The sequence below is a fragment of the Ictidomys tridecemlineatus genome, chromosome 4, assembly GCF_052094955.1.
Source record: "Ictidomys tridecemlineatus isolate mIctTri1 chromosome 4, mIctTri1.hap1, whole genome shotgun sequence".
Taxonomy (NCBI): Eukaryota; Metazoa; Chordata; class Mammalia; order Rodentia; family Sciuridae; genus Ictidomys; species Ictidomys tridecemlineatus.
In genome coordinates, this window is record NC_135480.1 from 71245706 (window position 1) to 71261185 (window position 15480).

The 15480-nt window shown below is 35.6% G+C and overlaps 1 protein-coding gene across 25 annotated transcripts in view; it reads right to left on the reverse strand.

Moving 5' to 3' along the window:
• The window catches only part of Dlg2 (discs large MAGUK scaffold protein 2), a 1969681-nt gene that overhangs the window by 430915 nt on the left and 1523286 nt on the right, over positions 1 to 15480 (reverse strand). For 20 of the 25 annotated variants that reach the window (XM_078046781.1, XM_040285028.2, XM_021725174.3 and 17 more), the window contains one exon: positions 8433 to 8588. The exons of the other annotated variants lie outside the window; for them this stretch is intronic. In XM_078046781.1, the coding sequence (XP_077902907.1) occupies positions 8433 to 8588 (156 nt within the window). The remainder of the gene's footprint in view (positions 1 to 8432; positions 8589 to 15480) is intronic. 25 annotated transcript variants of the gene reach the window in all.

Here is a 15480-nt window from a genome sequence, read left to right on the forward strand (position 1 = left end):
TATAATTATACATACTTTTTAGGTTGTTTTAAAGATAAAATAAGTTAGTACATGTAAAAGTTTCAGAACAGTGCTAGCATACAAAAGCACTCAATACATATTAATGGATTTAATTAATATCTATGCCATGAGTGTTATGGTTTAATACTATCTCTATTCTTTCTGAGTCCTACAATTTGTTGCTATAGTGATTTTGTGCAGAATGTTCTCATTACTTCATAGGAGACTGCTTTTGAAATTGTGTTTATTCTCTGGTCTAGTAATACAATGGCAATTAAAATATAAAGATTGTTCTCAAAACACACAAAAAAGACAACCTTAAACTAACGGAAAATATTCGTACAATCTGAATAGAGAAATATTTTTTTTTTAAAAAAAGCACATCAATTAAATTTAGATAGCTTCATCTCAAGAGTTATTTTAACATCAAAGAACAGGAATTTTAGAGCAAAGATCAATCGTTGTTCACTTTCCATCTCTGCCATAACAAGGTATTTGACCCTGACAGAACCTTCTACTGCCATCCTACCTGCTAGGGTTGCCATGCAGAATACATAAGTGTTTAGAGAATAAGATGAGTTTGTCTTTAAATTACAAATGTTGTGCTTTTAAAACATTATTGAATTCTTTAAAAATTTTTTTAGTTGTAGATGGACATAATATCTTTGTTTTATTTATTTTTTTAATGTGGTGCTGAGGATCAAACCCAGTGTCTCACGCATGTGAAACAAGCGCTCAACCACTGAGCTACAACCTCTGCCCAACTTTATTGAATTCTTAATGAAAGCATATTTTTCCCCTAATATCCAAAATTTTTTTAAAAAAAATAATGGGGCAATAGACAAGGTCATTAACTTTTTAAAAAGTGTCTAGTTAGAGAATATTTCTTTCACTATGAATCCTTGTATAGATCACATTGCAGAGAGAACTGGCTGTAAAACTGAATGCAGTAAGAGCAGCCTCTGTGCCTTTGTGAGAGCCAATTAATCTCTCCTTATTTTTCTTAATTCAGATTGGGCTTAGTGATCACCTACTTCAAAAAAGCAGCAAAAATCTTTGAAAAAAAAGCTGCTGCATAAATTCAGAAAGGGGCTATCTATGCCTTATGAAGCATGCCCAGAGGGTTTTTTCTCCTGGTTTTAATTAAAAATGAAATTAAGAATTCTTTAACATCATATCAGTCTTTTAAGGGCATAAGAAGGTCATTGATTTGTTAAGCATCTTCTTTTTCTTTTTTAATGGTGCTATTTCCCAGATTAAACAGTATGCATAAGGCTCAAGTCTTCTTTCAGGATCCATAGGTCCCAGGCAGAGTGGATGAGAGAGAAGAGGACTGAGTGAGAAGCTGAGGTATGCAGAGCAGGTGGCACTAAGGCTCCATGAGAACGTGAGCTTGGCTGTGTGCATGCCCTGGGTAGAGCGTCTAGATCCCTTCACTTGCTAGATCAAAGCCCACATTCTGCAAAGTTGCTGGCATTATTAGAACTGACAAGAGACATATATGGAGTCCTTGATTGATTATTAATCTCTGTTCCACATAGAGTATCTATTGTTTTGTTCACATTCCTAAGAAGATATATGCAGGGCAGAAATAGTACTACATGAGCAGATACAAAAGAAAATTATCTCATATAAGTTTAAAGTCACACATGAGTTTAGAAACATACCACCTTTTATAGGGAGCCTATAAATGTAAATATAAAGGGAAACTATATTACTTTGCCTATGTTTACAATGAGGATGACTGCTAAGAATGATAGATGAATTTAGCATCAAAGGCTTTCTTATGGCCTCAGGGAATTTACCTGTGCTGATAAGTATTTTTCACCTGATTTGTTACAGCAATAAAAATAAATATACACAGGCTTGCAGCTTTAAAATAGAATAAGCATATGGAAACAATTAATAAAGACTAACGCAGATAGTGCCTAGATGAAAATTCACTGGCTTGGGGACTGGGGATGTGGCTCAAGCAGTAGCGCACTTGCCTGGCATGCGTGGGGCACTGGGTTCGATCCTCAGCACCACATAAAAAATAAAATAAAAATGTTGTGTTCACCAAAAACTAAAAAATAAATATTAAAAAATTCTCTCTATCTCTCTTAAAAAAAAATAACTCACTGGTTCCATTTCCCTTGATCCTCACAGCCATTTTGAGAGGGGAATAGTACAGATATGATTTTTTTGCCTTATTTTCTGATAAGAAAATTAAAGTTCTGAGAGAAAAGTGCTTAGTTAAAATGTATATCATTAATATGACCAAAAGAAAGCCCTCGAACCTAGACGGTGTGGGTAGAATTCTTGTTTCTGTAAAACACCACATTGCCACCCCCTCAAATGAGAGACCTGAAATACTTTGTCTCCTTTCACTTTCATAGTCATGTAGGAGGTTTTTGTTGAAGTGTAGTTATTATGGACTAGAGTGTACACTCACTTCAAGAGGAGGCAATGTGGTCACCATCTAGTAAATACCCTCAGCCAGAGAATTCTTTCCCTGAAACAGCCAATTACCAAGTGCTATTTGATAAATAATTCTAAATCCATTTGTAAATATCTCTATAGTCTCAGTTCAGTTTTTCAGGATTTTAAACCTATTGTATGATATATACATACTAACTGTTTTCCCTGCCTTCAAATGTTTTCATAGAGCTGACAGAGCAATCTTCCAAAGAACACAAATCAGATCGTGTCCTTGCTCAGCTTTGAAACTCTTCAACAGCTCCCCACAGCTATAGGATAAAGTACAAATTCCTCAGCCTGGCAAGTAAGACCCTCAGCGATTTGCAACTGCCTATGTAATTCCAATCTCATCATCCACCCTTAGCTACACAGAGCTACTGGTAGTCTCAGGATGTACTGTGCTTTTATGTACCATCAGATTTACTGTGTGGTATTTATTTTACTTCGAAAATATTTCTTCCCTATTATGACTGATAAATTCCATGTCTTTCTGATAATTGCAAGAAAAACAGAGTTAGGAGGTAACTCCTCTGCTTACTTTTAGAGACTCACAGGCACTTCTATGATAGATTAGGTCTGGGATTTATATTTTATTTCAGAATTAGAGATTTTGAGGCTGTTAAAACATGAAATATATTTTCTATTGTTTTCAAGGAGAGAAAGTTTGCCAAAGATAGGTCACCATGATTGGGGTCTGGTGAGATACACATCTTGTTTTGTGACTCCAAACTAGAAGTTTTGAGGCTGCCAACTTTCTACTCTATTCCAAAAAGGGAATCATAGATATAGGTTGTCTAAGCTCTGCAGAGCAGAATTATAAGCAAGATTGGAAGATGGATATGTGAGAAGCAAATATTTTATTTTCCACAGACAATGCTTCTTATCTATGATTAGAGTTGGCAAAACAAGGTGTGGAAGGGGGACATTCCTGTGAGTATATTCATATCTCTTTTAGAATGGACAGCCTAAGATCGTGCTGCTCTGATTAGCACCTCTTATACCAATCTGATTTTAGTTCTGATAATTTAAATAAGCATGAGGCCATTAACTTGAAGCTGTGTATATATATATTTTAAACTGAGGATCCTCCTGTCTCAGCCTTCTTTGAGGCTGGGATTACAGGCATGCACCACTACTCCCGGCTCCATATTTTGAGTTCTTACATAATTAACTTCAACAATAAATAAAGAAACTAAAACCTAACTTAGAAGTATAACAAATAGCAGGACTTCAGATGATCACAAGCACTCAACTCATCCCCCCCTGCACAGATAAGGCACATACATTATTGTAGCCAATCAGATGATTTCTTCGTTTCTATGTTTGGCCTATTAAAGGTCTCTGCTCATGTTGCTGTGGGGCTCTCTAAATCTGTTCTGATTCTGAGTGTTGCCTGATTCATGAAATATTCTTTGCTAAAATAAACAGTCAATTTTAATGTGTCTAAAGTTTGTCTTTTAATAGTTATAGAGTTACATTACATTAGAAAAATAGGTCTCTTAGCAGTTATATATTACAAAGTAAATAATTCATCATTTGTCTGTGAGCTGATTAAGGGAAGAGATGATGTGTTTTTCACCACTGAATCCCAAACATCCAGAGTAATGCCTAGTATGTAAAAGCTCCACGAATATATTATCTTCAATGAGAAGAGACATTTTATATTCACATAATGCTTCAGAATGCATTTCCTATCTCAAATCTGCCAATACATTTTAATTGGCTGTTTTATCTCAGGCCCTATTTTTCAAATGCAAAATAACAATAATTAAGACCATCTTTGTAAAAGAAAAATGAAAATATGCCGTATATTTTAAGAAAACAGCCAAGAACACTATTCTCCTTGACCTAGGAATATCAAAAGTTGAATAATTTGTTCTTTCAAAGTAGAAAAATCAATTGAACATCAACAATTACTTTTTTTAAAAAAAGAAAAAGAGATATATTAGATTAGCAGTAGCCCACAGTAATGTTATCTATTTTTCAATGAACTTCAAATTTCAGTTTTATTCCCACATCTTCCCATTTCTTCTTTGTGCATGGTCTAAAAAAATCTATTAACTCTAAACATAAGGGAAAGTCTTAGGCACTGTGCAAAGTAAGCTAAAGTGTATCCTAAGGAAAACTTACAACTTCTTTGTTTTCTTTTGGATGAACCTTTTAAAAGTAAATGACATAGGTAATTAATTTGTTCCTGGGTATTGGTTATCAACTCAAAGACCTAAGAATTTGCATGTTCCCATTGAAACTCAGAGAATATGGATAAAATAACTCATTTATTTTGCTGACTTGCCTGTATTTTTCTGAATGATATTTAGGAATTAAACTGTTACAAACGTAAGTCTAGTTTCACATGCTGACTTGCATTGAGCTAGCTCATATACTAATCAGAGGCCAAAACTGTTGTCTCAATATGTGCACATTTCTGAGATACACTCTGGGAAATTTTCCAATGCCCTGAAAAAGTACACATCATCCCATACAGCAGCTTAAAGTTCAGGCATATCTTCAATATTTTTGTTTGATGTTTTAGCTTTGTAAAAAGTTGTCCAGGTATAGTATTTTGCATTTGGCTGGTGGTTGATAAATCTTGGTTGAATGAATTGGTATATTCTTATACTATGTCATTTAGTACATAAGATTCCAAAATATATTTATCTTATTTCTATGATTGGAAATAAGACATCGACTCGTAGAAAATGAGTTGGGTTCCTCAGCATTACTAAAGTTAGATAAGGGCTTGTCTAGTTGAGTTCTTCTCTACCTGAGATTCTGTGAGTTATTAAAAAATACAGTGAGAAAGGCAAGGGATGGTATAGCAAATGGAACCAGAATTCTTGAATGTTCCCCTAAATGGTTGGCTGCATTTCAAGACATTGAAAGAGAATATTTTCTTTCAAGATATTGGAGAGGTTATTTTCCATTGGAGAGAAAATAAATAATCTGTGAGACAAATTGCCCAGTCTTTTTAGTTATCTAACGGATCTATAATGTGGACATTGATCATTAAAATAATTTAAGTTGGAGTGCAACATGAAGTGAGTTCTGGTTATTATCTGTTTCCATGTATAGATCATTTGTTCATGGGGTAGTTTTATGTAGGCTGAGAGCTGGGGAAAGCACAGCTTGAGCTATGACCTGTTCCTGAAACAAGCCTCAGTTTGCTTGCCTGCAGGTATTATTTCCATGTTTACTTATTCACTCAATAATTTAGAGCTCCTGGTGTGCCAAACTTAAGACTGTGTTGAGTGTTAGGGATACAGAATGCCCAAACCAGATAAAATTCCACTCACTGAGCTAGCTAGAATGGCAGGCAGGCATTTAGTTTGAAAAACACATAAATGTACAATTATAAATTGTTTGAATCTTAGAGCTTGAGGGAGAGAGAGAGTTCAGAGAGAAAGGGGTGGGGGGAGGGAGGGAGAGAGAGAGAGAATAACAGAGGACCTGATTTTTCTCTTTTAGGTAGCTAATCTGAGGAAGTACAATTCAAGCTTGGATCTAAGATGACCAGAAGTTAATTAGGCAAAGTCTAAGGAGAGCTTTTCAGTTTGAGGGAGAGGCATGTGTGAAGCACTTGAGAGAGGAAGAGATTTAGCACATTTTGTGAATAAATAGAAGGCCGATGTGAACACTGCGGTCAGCAAAGAGGAGTGAAATGAGATGTTCAAGAGGCAGGCGGGTGCTAGATCATGCAGGGCCTGGGTGCTCTGTTAATAATTTTGCATTTTATCCCAAATGCAAAAGGAGAGAGATTTGATCTGTAATTGTAACAAATCACTTTGGATTCATTCTGAATAAGCCAGCTGTACAAAGGGTAAGACCAATTAGAAGGCTATTGTAGGTGGCAGATGATAGGTGTTTGGTTTAAAGTGGTGGAAGCAAAAGTAGAGGGTAGTGAATAGCTTTGAGATGCATTTTGGAGGCAGAATCAATAGGACTTGAAGGCAAATTGAATGATGGATACAAGGGCAAACAAGGTATGGAGAATGACTCAAGTTTTTGGTTTGAGCAAAGGGTAGATGCATTGTGTCATTTACTGAGTTGGAAAACTCTATAAGAGGAACTAAGAGGGGTGAAATGAAGATTTTTGGTATCAGTGTACTAGTCACATGGGCACTGAAATGGGTTTGTGTGTGACTTTTTATAGATGATAAAATAAATAATATGATAATATAAAAAAATAAAGAACTAACGAAAACAATTAAAATAGAAAATTGAATTCCCAAAGGGTGGGGGGCAGTGGTTCTAGGTTGGGGACTGATATATATCAGAATTGCTAGGATCTTATAATTTAAAAAAGGCATACTAAACATTATACTGCAATTTTTAAATTTGAAAAATAAGAAAGAAAGGAAAAAAAGAAGGAAAAAAATCAAAATATATCCAGGAGGTAGATCCTATAGCTGCTATTTGTTGAATTTTTAAGGAGGGATGCTTCAAAATTCCCAGTGGGATGCAAAGAAACCACTATAACTTTCATGTTCATTGAAAATAAAAAAAAACATGGGTTTTAAAAAAAATTCACTGACACTGCACCCGAGAAATAAGACAAAGGTAGAAAAGAGAAATGGATGGAAAATCCTTTCAGTGAGCAAAAATGTCTCTGCCATCATGCCGGTGCCAATGCAGGGCTAAGTTCTGTTGGGGCAGTTGTCACCTGGGTCTGATTCTCAGCATTGTCATTTGCTAGTGGAAGATCTTAGAAAATCAGGTAACTTCTCAAGTCTCAATTTTCTTGTGTTTGTGAAATGAAGATAATGATAACATTTACCACGTAAGGTGACTGTGAAGATTGAAAAAAAAAATAATTTGTAAGAAGTGCTTTAACAAATAGCTGGCGCAGAGGAAGAGCTCAACAAATGTAAGTCAAAAGTCCTGACTGCAGTGTGACACCCTTTCACTTCCCTCTGGTTGTGTTGATTTAATTAATATTCATAAAGTGTTCCGAATTACCAGTAAGCTTTAATTGATTCAAATCAGTGAAAATGCTCCAACTAATTAGTCAAAGTTATGTTTTTAAGTTTATTTCTAGAAATATTAGATATAAAATATGCTATATAATTCCCCTAGGGAGACCAGTAATTGATGACTAATTTAAAAATACGTATATAAATATGAGGTTCTAAAAAGACTCTCTTGTTATATCCATTCTACAACCTGTATTTTCTCCAGTCCTAGCAATTATTATGAAGATATTATGTCTGAAAACACAACTATATAAGCACCCCATTATGTGTAAGAATATTAAAATTGGGATCTCAATTTAGATAGAATTGGAACTACATTATGGAATATTGGATTCTATTTTGCTTACTGTCCTTTCTGACTTTGGCTACTCTGAAGATAGTTTGTTTTGTTTTTTTTTTTTAATCATACACAGGTTCTAGAATATTAATGTAGAATTTATGCAGTCTTTAGATTTAGAACAAGTTCTTTATACAGTTAGGCAGAATCAATTAATTCTGTACTTTGGGATATGTTGCTTAATATCTCAAGAGTCAGTTAAATGGTACTAATAATTTAATATTTGAATTAGAATGTTAAATGACAATAATAATATCTATGCCCAAGTTACATCTGGGGCATAGTAAACACTTATTAAAAACTATTAAAGAATATAATTTTCTCTTTCATCCTTCTGTATAAGGGAAATGGTGATAAGTAAATCCCAAAATTAATTGTTCTGGAACAATATAATTAATACCTCATTAAAATGTATGGGAATCAAGAACATGTGGAACATCATGTGATCTTATTTGAATGCTCTGTGATCACACCAAGAAAAAAAAAAAAAAAAAGGCAATGTTCTTAATTTCTCCCACCACACCACAGAGGCAGAACATCTCTCCACCTTGGGGAAGATGTTGCTGTTGTGTTCAAGGAAAGTGAGCAGAGGTGGGTCCTACCCACTCGTCCTTGTGGAAGCACATGCAATTCGAGAAGATGAGGTGAGGAAGCGCATGCAGTACCTGGTCATCTCAGAGTCAGGGAGCAGGCCTAGGTGGTAGTGGGGGTAGGGAGCTGAGAGAAGGAAGCTTTTGTCACACTCAACAGGGGAATAGTGCCTGGGAGAAGCAGGCTTATCACACAGTTTGTTCACAGTGCTGTAAACAGGTTCCGGTGGCCTGGTGATACAAGAGGAAGAAAAAGATATGCACGGTCAGCACACACAAGGAATTACCATGCAACCAGTAACATTTCACCAAATGCAAAAGTTAAAATCCAAACCAATGCCATTTATACCTTGTGTCTTACTAATAAAAGCCAAATTTTCCATTGGTTACATTTCATATAATAATAAAGATTTTATTCTTAGCCTCCCTTATGGGTAGTTGTAGCCACATTAAAATGTTCAGTCCAATGTTTTGTGGGATTCCTTGAATAGCTGCTTATGGAAAGTGATTTAGCTAGGACCTCTGCAACTTTGTTCTCTCCCACTTTCTCCTTCTGTTGACCTGAACCCCAGACATGATGGCTGGTGCTTCATGATCATTTGGGTCCATGAAGCAATCATTAGGATTAAGGAGCACAATACAGATAGGGGAGCATAAAGGAAGAGCCTGCGTCACTGATATGGAGTGATACTATACTGCCTACATATTAATTTATTTTATGTGGGGTAAAAATAAACCATATAGTTTAAGCTTGTGTCTTTTTTTTTGTTATATAGATAGAACCTAACATTAACATATGTACTCTAAAAACTCTTTAGATTGAAAATTTAAAACAATGAAATAACTGTAGATAGAGCCTATCACAGTGCTAATGCATTTAATTACATTTGCAGTCCATGAACACACTATACACAGAAAATGTAAAGAATGCTATTTTCTTACTGTGGAATTTAGAGCTTAAAACTGTTTAAAGAATTCACTGCATCCTTATTTTAAAATACTCTTATCCATAAAATAATAGCTGACCTACACTGCTAGCACAGGAGCCTAGAAGAAAGAAATCAATAACTTCTTTTATGTCATAAAACATTTCTATGATGATGTCATTTTAGTAACACCATACTTTGCCTAGAGGGGATGATTCAATTTTCTCAGTCTGATGCTGACTCTATAGACTAAGAAAATGTTATCAATTTTCTTCAACTCCTTTTACCACAATGCCATGTTTAGAAAGGAAATTTCAGAATCAAAACTGACTGATGCATATCTTTAAAAAAAATTCCTGTATTTATCTAAATTAAGGGAAAAAATTTATTCTTGGAACATAATAATAGATTCAAGACAATTAAAATGAAGTTCTGTGCTTTTTCCAGTATTAAACTCTTGAAACTTTTACCCATACCTTTTTTGCAAGTGTGAATGGGTGTACTACTTATTATGTAAGCCATGCATTTGGTATTTGAGGCAGGCTTCAACACCTTGGGATTTGGAAAAAGGTATTTCTTTTCTTATAGCTGCTTCTAGAATTCTTTCATAATGGACTGATCACTTTTCTATGCATAATTAGTCATCACTTAAAATCTTATCAATGTAGAGATATAGTTACTGATGTTGCAGGTTCATTTTTACCTGTTATTTTGTCTTCAGTTCCTTCCCTACTAATTTACTTGCTATTTTGTAGAGTCACTGGCTACGTATTAGACATATCAGACCCAATTTCTTTTCTTGGTCATGAGAACACATGATATGATGGGAGCTAGGCCAATGAAAAACTACCAAAACACAAAACAAAACACATGCCACACTCAACCAGGTCCTCTTCTAACCAAACCATGAAATTAAACATATCTGTGAGAATATCCTTTCAAGCATCATAAACAAGGGGTTCTTATTTGAAGACTTCCATCTACCAGCTTCTTTATAAGCCTAGAATTCTGTCATATAAGACACAGTAAGTCCTGTGCAAGTTATAGTATAAACAAAGAAATGACACAGAGTAGGAATTTAATCAATGTTTCTTTGAATGAATGGATAATTTTTTATTATTCTCTAGTGAGAGAAATAAAAAAAATTCTTATGGTTCTTTCAAGGAAGCCATATATTATTCTGAATCTCTTCATTAGGTTTAAATTTCTTGGACCATCATTCATTCTGACAACCTACAGGAATGAAATACAACCCCAGTATTGTCAGTTTGGAGCTGAAAAGCTCTAAATACTTGATGGTCATAGTTGAACCACCCTCAGGGGGATGGGCTTCATGTGTTTTGAGTCTTGTGACAATACCTGGTCTACCCTTGGTTAAAGTAAGGGTCACCCTAGGCATAGTGAACCTCAAAGATGTCTCAGCCCTGAGTTCCAGAAGGCCTAATACTAGCTAATCAGCATCTTTGTCTTTCCCTGCAATTAATTTTTTCCATGACCTCACTGCAGACAAGAAATGTCAACTGCTATCAATGGGATCTGGGTGGCAGAAACAGATGCTATCATCACTTTCCACTGGGTCAGTACAGAAATGGCACAAGGAGGTGGAGGGGAGAAGATTTTCAGCAGTGTGAGTCAGCCACTCACAATTGAAAGGTCTATTTATTCTATTTTAAGCAACCAGAGGCGAAGGTAATAAACAGGGTAAGCCAATACAAGGTGCCCGAAGGCTCTTTTTATTATGTGGATGTCTCCAGAAAGGAGGAAAAGTAGTGAAGATATTAAGTGAAATCTCTAAGTGAATTCATAAACAAATCATTTATCTAGCTGTCTACTTATCAAGGGCCATAGATAAATGATTTTGTAGTCTCATTTGCTGAGCCATCAGCATTTATTTGCATATCTATGGGTTTATAATTGCAGCTCTTATAGCATACAATTAACACACTCTGACCCTTGGTGATTTCTCTTTTCTGTGAACTCCATTAGCACTTGCTATTTGTTCTGCTTTCTTTGCATTTTTAATTGCTAATCTGCAATGCTGGTGTACTGGAGAGAGGATGCTTCATCTCCACCCTACTGTTTAAAAAAAAAAAAATCTTACCTGCAAATGCCCTTTCCTGCTGCCCCACTTATCTCCAACCCAACTCAGGCCCCTCATTGGTCAAAGCCATTTAGGTCTTTGGAGCAGGATTGGGCTCCTACTTTGCATTGATCTAATACTGAAGGGCCCATAAGAAAAAGAAAACAAGACTAGGCCAATTGGATTCTTCTTTGGAAAATGAACAATGTGACTAAAGGGACAGAAAAAGTAGTTATGAGTTGGTAACATAAGAAAAAGATGCAGATACATAGAAGGTCACTGCAAATATGTTCACTAATTACAGAGAACCAGAGCTCTACATTTAAAGCTCTATGGAATTTTGTTTTTAAAATACTCAGTGGTTTCTTGGAATCTAGAATACATCTTGGCTCATTCTTTAAGGGGGGCTATTAGGGTTCATATTATTGAATTTCCCTAATGATTCTGTATAACACTGGTTGTATAATGAAAATTAACTACCATCCTTCCTCCCTAACCCTTAGGTCACAGATATCTTGCTTGTAATTAGGAATGAAAATAAAATAAATACTCCATTTGTTTATTTTACATTCCTTTTAGATCTCCAAAACTAGACTATGGCACTAAAGAAGTTGACAAAACCTTGGACCTATGTAATCCCATGGTACCTGAGAGTAGTACAAGACTGATTTTGATATTTTGCTCATTTTGATTATTTTGCATTAATTTTATTTAAAAAGTTGACTAATTATTGAGGTTTTGGGGTCCCCTTTAAATTTTGCACCTAACTTAAGTGCTTCATATCTGGTCCCAGCCACGTACCAAACACAATAAAGTGTAAGACAGTGATACTGATGACTGTGATTGCAAATACTCTTCATCTGTGTAGCACCTGAAGGTACAAGATCAAAGGAATATGACTCCTTTCTCTTAGAGGCAAGAGTAAGATTGACTCTCACTTTATTGAGTTTTCTAACTTCTCAGAAAAACCCTCAGAGCAGGGAACTGACCTTATCTTACTGTCATATCCTGTTTACTGAGTTTTCTTTCTCCCTTTAGAGTATTAACTCCTAGAGGAGCAGGACCCAATCTCATTTGATCTTGGTTTCCCATTCCTTCCCTGAATGCCAGAATGCAGGAAAACAAAACAGTGTCATATAAAATGAGAAGAACTGAACCAAAAAATTAAATAAATAAAAAGTGACCAGTACTATTTATTGTCTCTTCCTGAGCTAGAACTAAAAGGAAGAGTTGGACATTCGAGTAGAAAAGATTGGGGTTATATATTTGTATGCCTTAAGCATAAATATCTGTTCATCAGACTGATGTGGGTAAATCTGTAGAGCATTCAGATTCTCTAGATCTCCAATGGGAAGGAACTTACAACACTATGCTGTTGCTAAAAGCTTGGCCCTTGTCTGGATGCCAATCCAATAGCAAGGACATGGTTTTGAGAAAAAGGAAAAAGAAGCTTTATTGCTTTGCTAGCAAAGGAGAAACACAGGGTATTCCTGTCCCAAAGGCTGTGATTCTGCCCATCAGTAGAAACAGGGGGCTTTTATAGAGGTGATTCAAAGGCTACATTCCATCTGTTGGAGTTGTTAATTCATTTGTTAATTTGGGAGAAATCATTTCTGAGATCTTCAGGTACCATCCCCAAAGTCTGGATTACTTCATTTCTATGGTGAGTGTGTATTCAAGGACAGACAAATCTGCCTAGGATGGGGATGAAAGGTAATCCTGTTTTCCCTGAGATTGAGGGTGGTGGCGGGAGATTAGGGAGGAGCAGAGAGAAAGAAGAGAAAGAAATATGTCCACTTAAAAAATAAGTTGCAGTAGCAGAGCAGCAAAAGCTATGTTCAAAGTAAGAAGTGGACCACTATTACAAGGCCTTGATTAGAAGAACACAGCCAAACCTCATCAGTGATGGCAGGTGGGATGCCAAGTGCTCAGATACCTAAGCATCTAGCATACTGCCTGACATAATTTGAGCGAAATGTTTTATTTTTTAATTTTCAAAGGATGCCTTAGGCTCCTATTTACAAATAATAAATAATAGACTGCTTCTTAGGCCAATTATTTGTAGAAGTAAATATAAGAGGATTGAATTTCAGGTTAAGGCTAAAAGGTCTTAAGGACTAAATTTTGGAAAGCTCTAAAATTAATTAGTGGGGAGAAGAGAATCAAGGCTCAAGTTGTTAACTATGTGTCTCAACATGTGAACTGACATTTTAATGATAATTATTAAAGAGAAGCTGACTTCTCTCATACAGAATTTTAAGTAGAAAGTATTAGTCACTTGCTGAAGAGGCTGTAAGGGCCTTCAAGTATGACATAAAGAGATCAGGGGGAGGGACCAGTCTAGACAATTTGTAAGAACCCATTCATCCCCACCATCAATTTGGGTCCTCAAGAACTTCTACTAGAGTCCTTGGAGTTGATGACTATTTGTACCATATTTAATTTAACATTTCTAAAACTTCCTTTTTGATAGAGTTTCAATAGTATTAGAAAGCTATAATGATAACAGCAAAGTTATAAACTGGAAAATTAAACCGAGATGAATTAGGAAGCAGCCTGGTGAGTACAAAGAAACAGCACTAGATTTGGGTTCTGGATCTTCTAAATTCTACCTTGTATGATATTTTGCTATTTATTAACTTCTCTGACCCTCGGTGTTCTCATCTGGAAATTGGGGATAGTAATAATCAAGTGAGGACAGGTGTGAGAAATAGGAAGAATGTGCATAAAGCATGGTGCTCACTGAGAGAGCTCACCAAAGGGTAGAGATTGCTGTCTTGAATATCACTGTCATGCACTCAAGCTCTCGGGGATGCATAGCCTCTAAGAATGTTGCTTGCCTCTCTGTGAATACTGAGGAAAGGACTCTGCACCTACCCACTCAGAATCAGGCAGTGCAGGCTACAGTCCTTTATGTAATGTAAATTCTCTACTCAGGGATGAACAAAGGAAGTAACTATTCAGGAGCTTTTATCACAAAAGGGCCTGCAAAATGAGGTCTTTTAAAGACTGGTTTGACATTGAAAAGGCAATTGATCCTCTGTCATAGTCCTGGAGCTGGATGCTCACTTCCTAAACTTCTCAATGATTTTCAATGCCCTTAAACAATATATCAGCCCAACTCTAATCCTTCAATTGTGCCTCTATCTTTATGACTCGCTTTTGCTATGTTTCACAGCTGTGGTATTATTTCAAATTGTTGAGCCATAAGTAATTTGTTATTAATAATAGTCTCTGTACCATAATCTTCGAATATTTTTTAAAAAATAGAAAAGGGGATTGATTTACCATTTTCTGTATAAACATCATGCTCAGTTATATCTTACTATGTTTGTTTATTGAGAAGAGGAAAAGGTAGACTCAGCTGCACCATTTAAAGTCATTTTGAAAGTTTTGAATTATTAAGATGCTTTATTTCTTCTTAAGAATGAATAGGTTTCAATAAAATTGGGCCCTCTAAAGGCAGCAAGTTATAAAGGGGTCATTAAGTTTTTGTTGGAATAAGAAGTTGAAAATCAGTGAACTTGACAACAGTGAAAGTGACAAAGAGGAGAGGGATCACTGCACCTTGGCACTAGATGAGTGTATCTAGCTACAGTAGTATTGGGGGGATTTTCTGAAAGATATTCAAAGGCTGAGGATAGCTCAGTCAGGGAACACTTGCCTACCATGTGTGAAGCCCTGGGTTCAATTCTTAGTACTAGGGGGAAAAAAAAGCCTTCTACTCTGAAAGATTCAAACAAATATTATTGGAGACACGCAGGGTCAGTATTATGGCCACACTAAGAACTTGGAGACATGGACATGAACCATTTGAAGGAAGCTTCAATATGTCCTATATTAGCATTTAAACATATTTAAGCAAAATCTACTCTTAAAGGTTTTGTTTTTTTTCTTTTTAATAGAGCTCTTAGGATGAAATATGAAGCTACAAAAAAGGTTAATAGTTACCTATAATCTTGATGGAAAAGAAAATTTTAAGCATAAATGAAAGAAGTCACATAAATGATGACAGGTTTGACTACATAAAAACTTAAAGCCACTGAAGTAAAAAGATAAAATGAAACATCAAGAACTCATAACTAAGCAATAAGCTGGGAAACCATCTGCTCAAGTT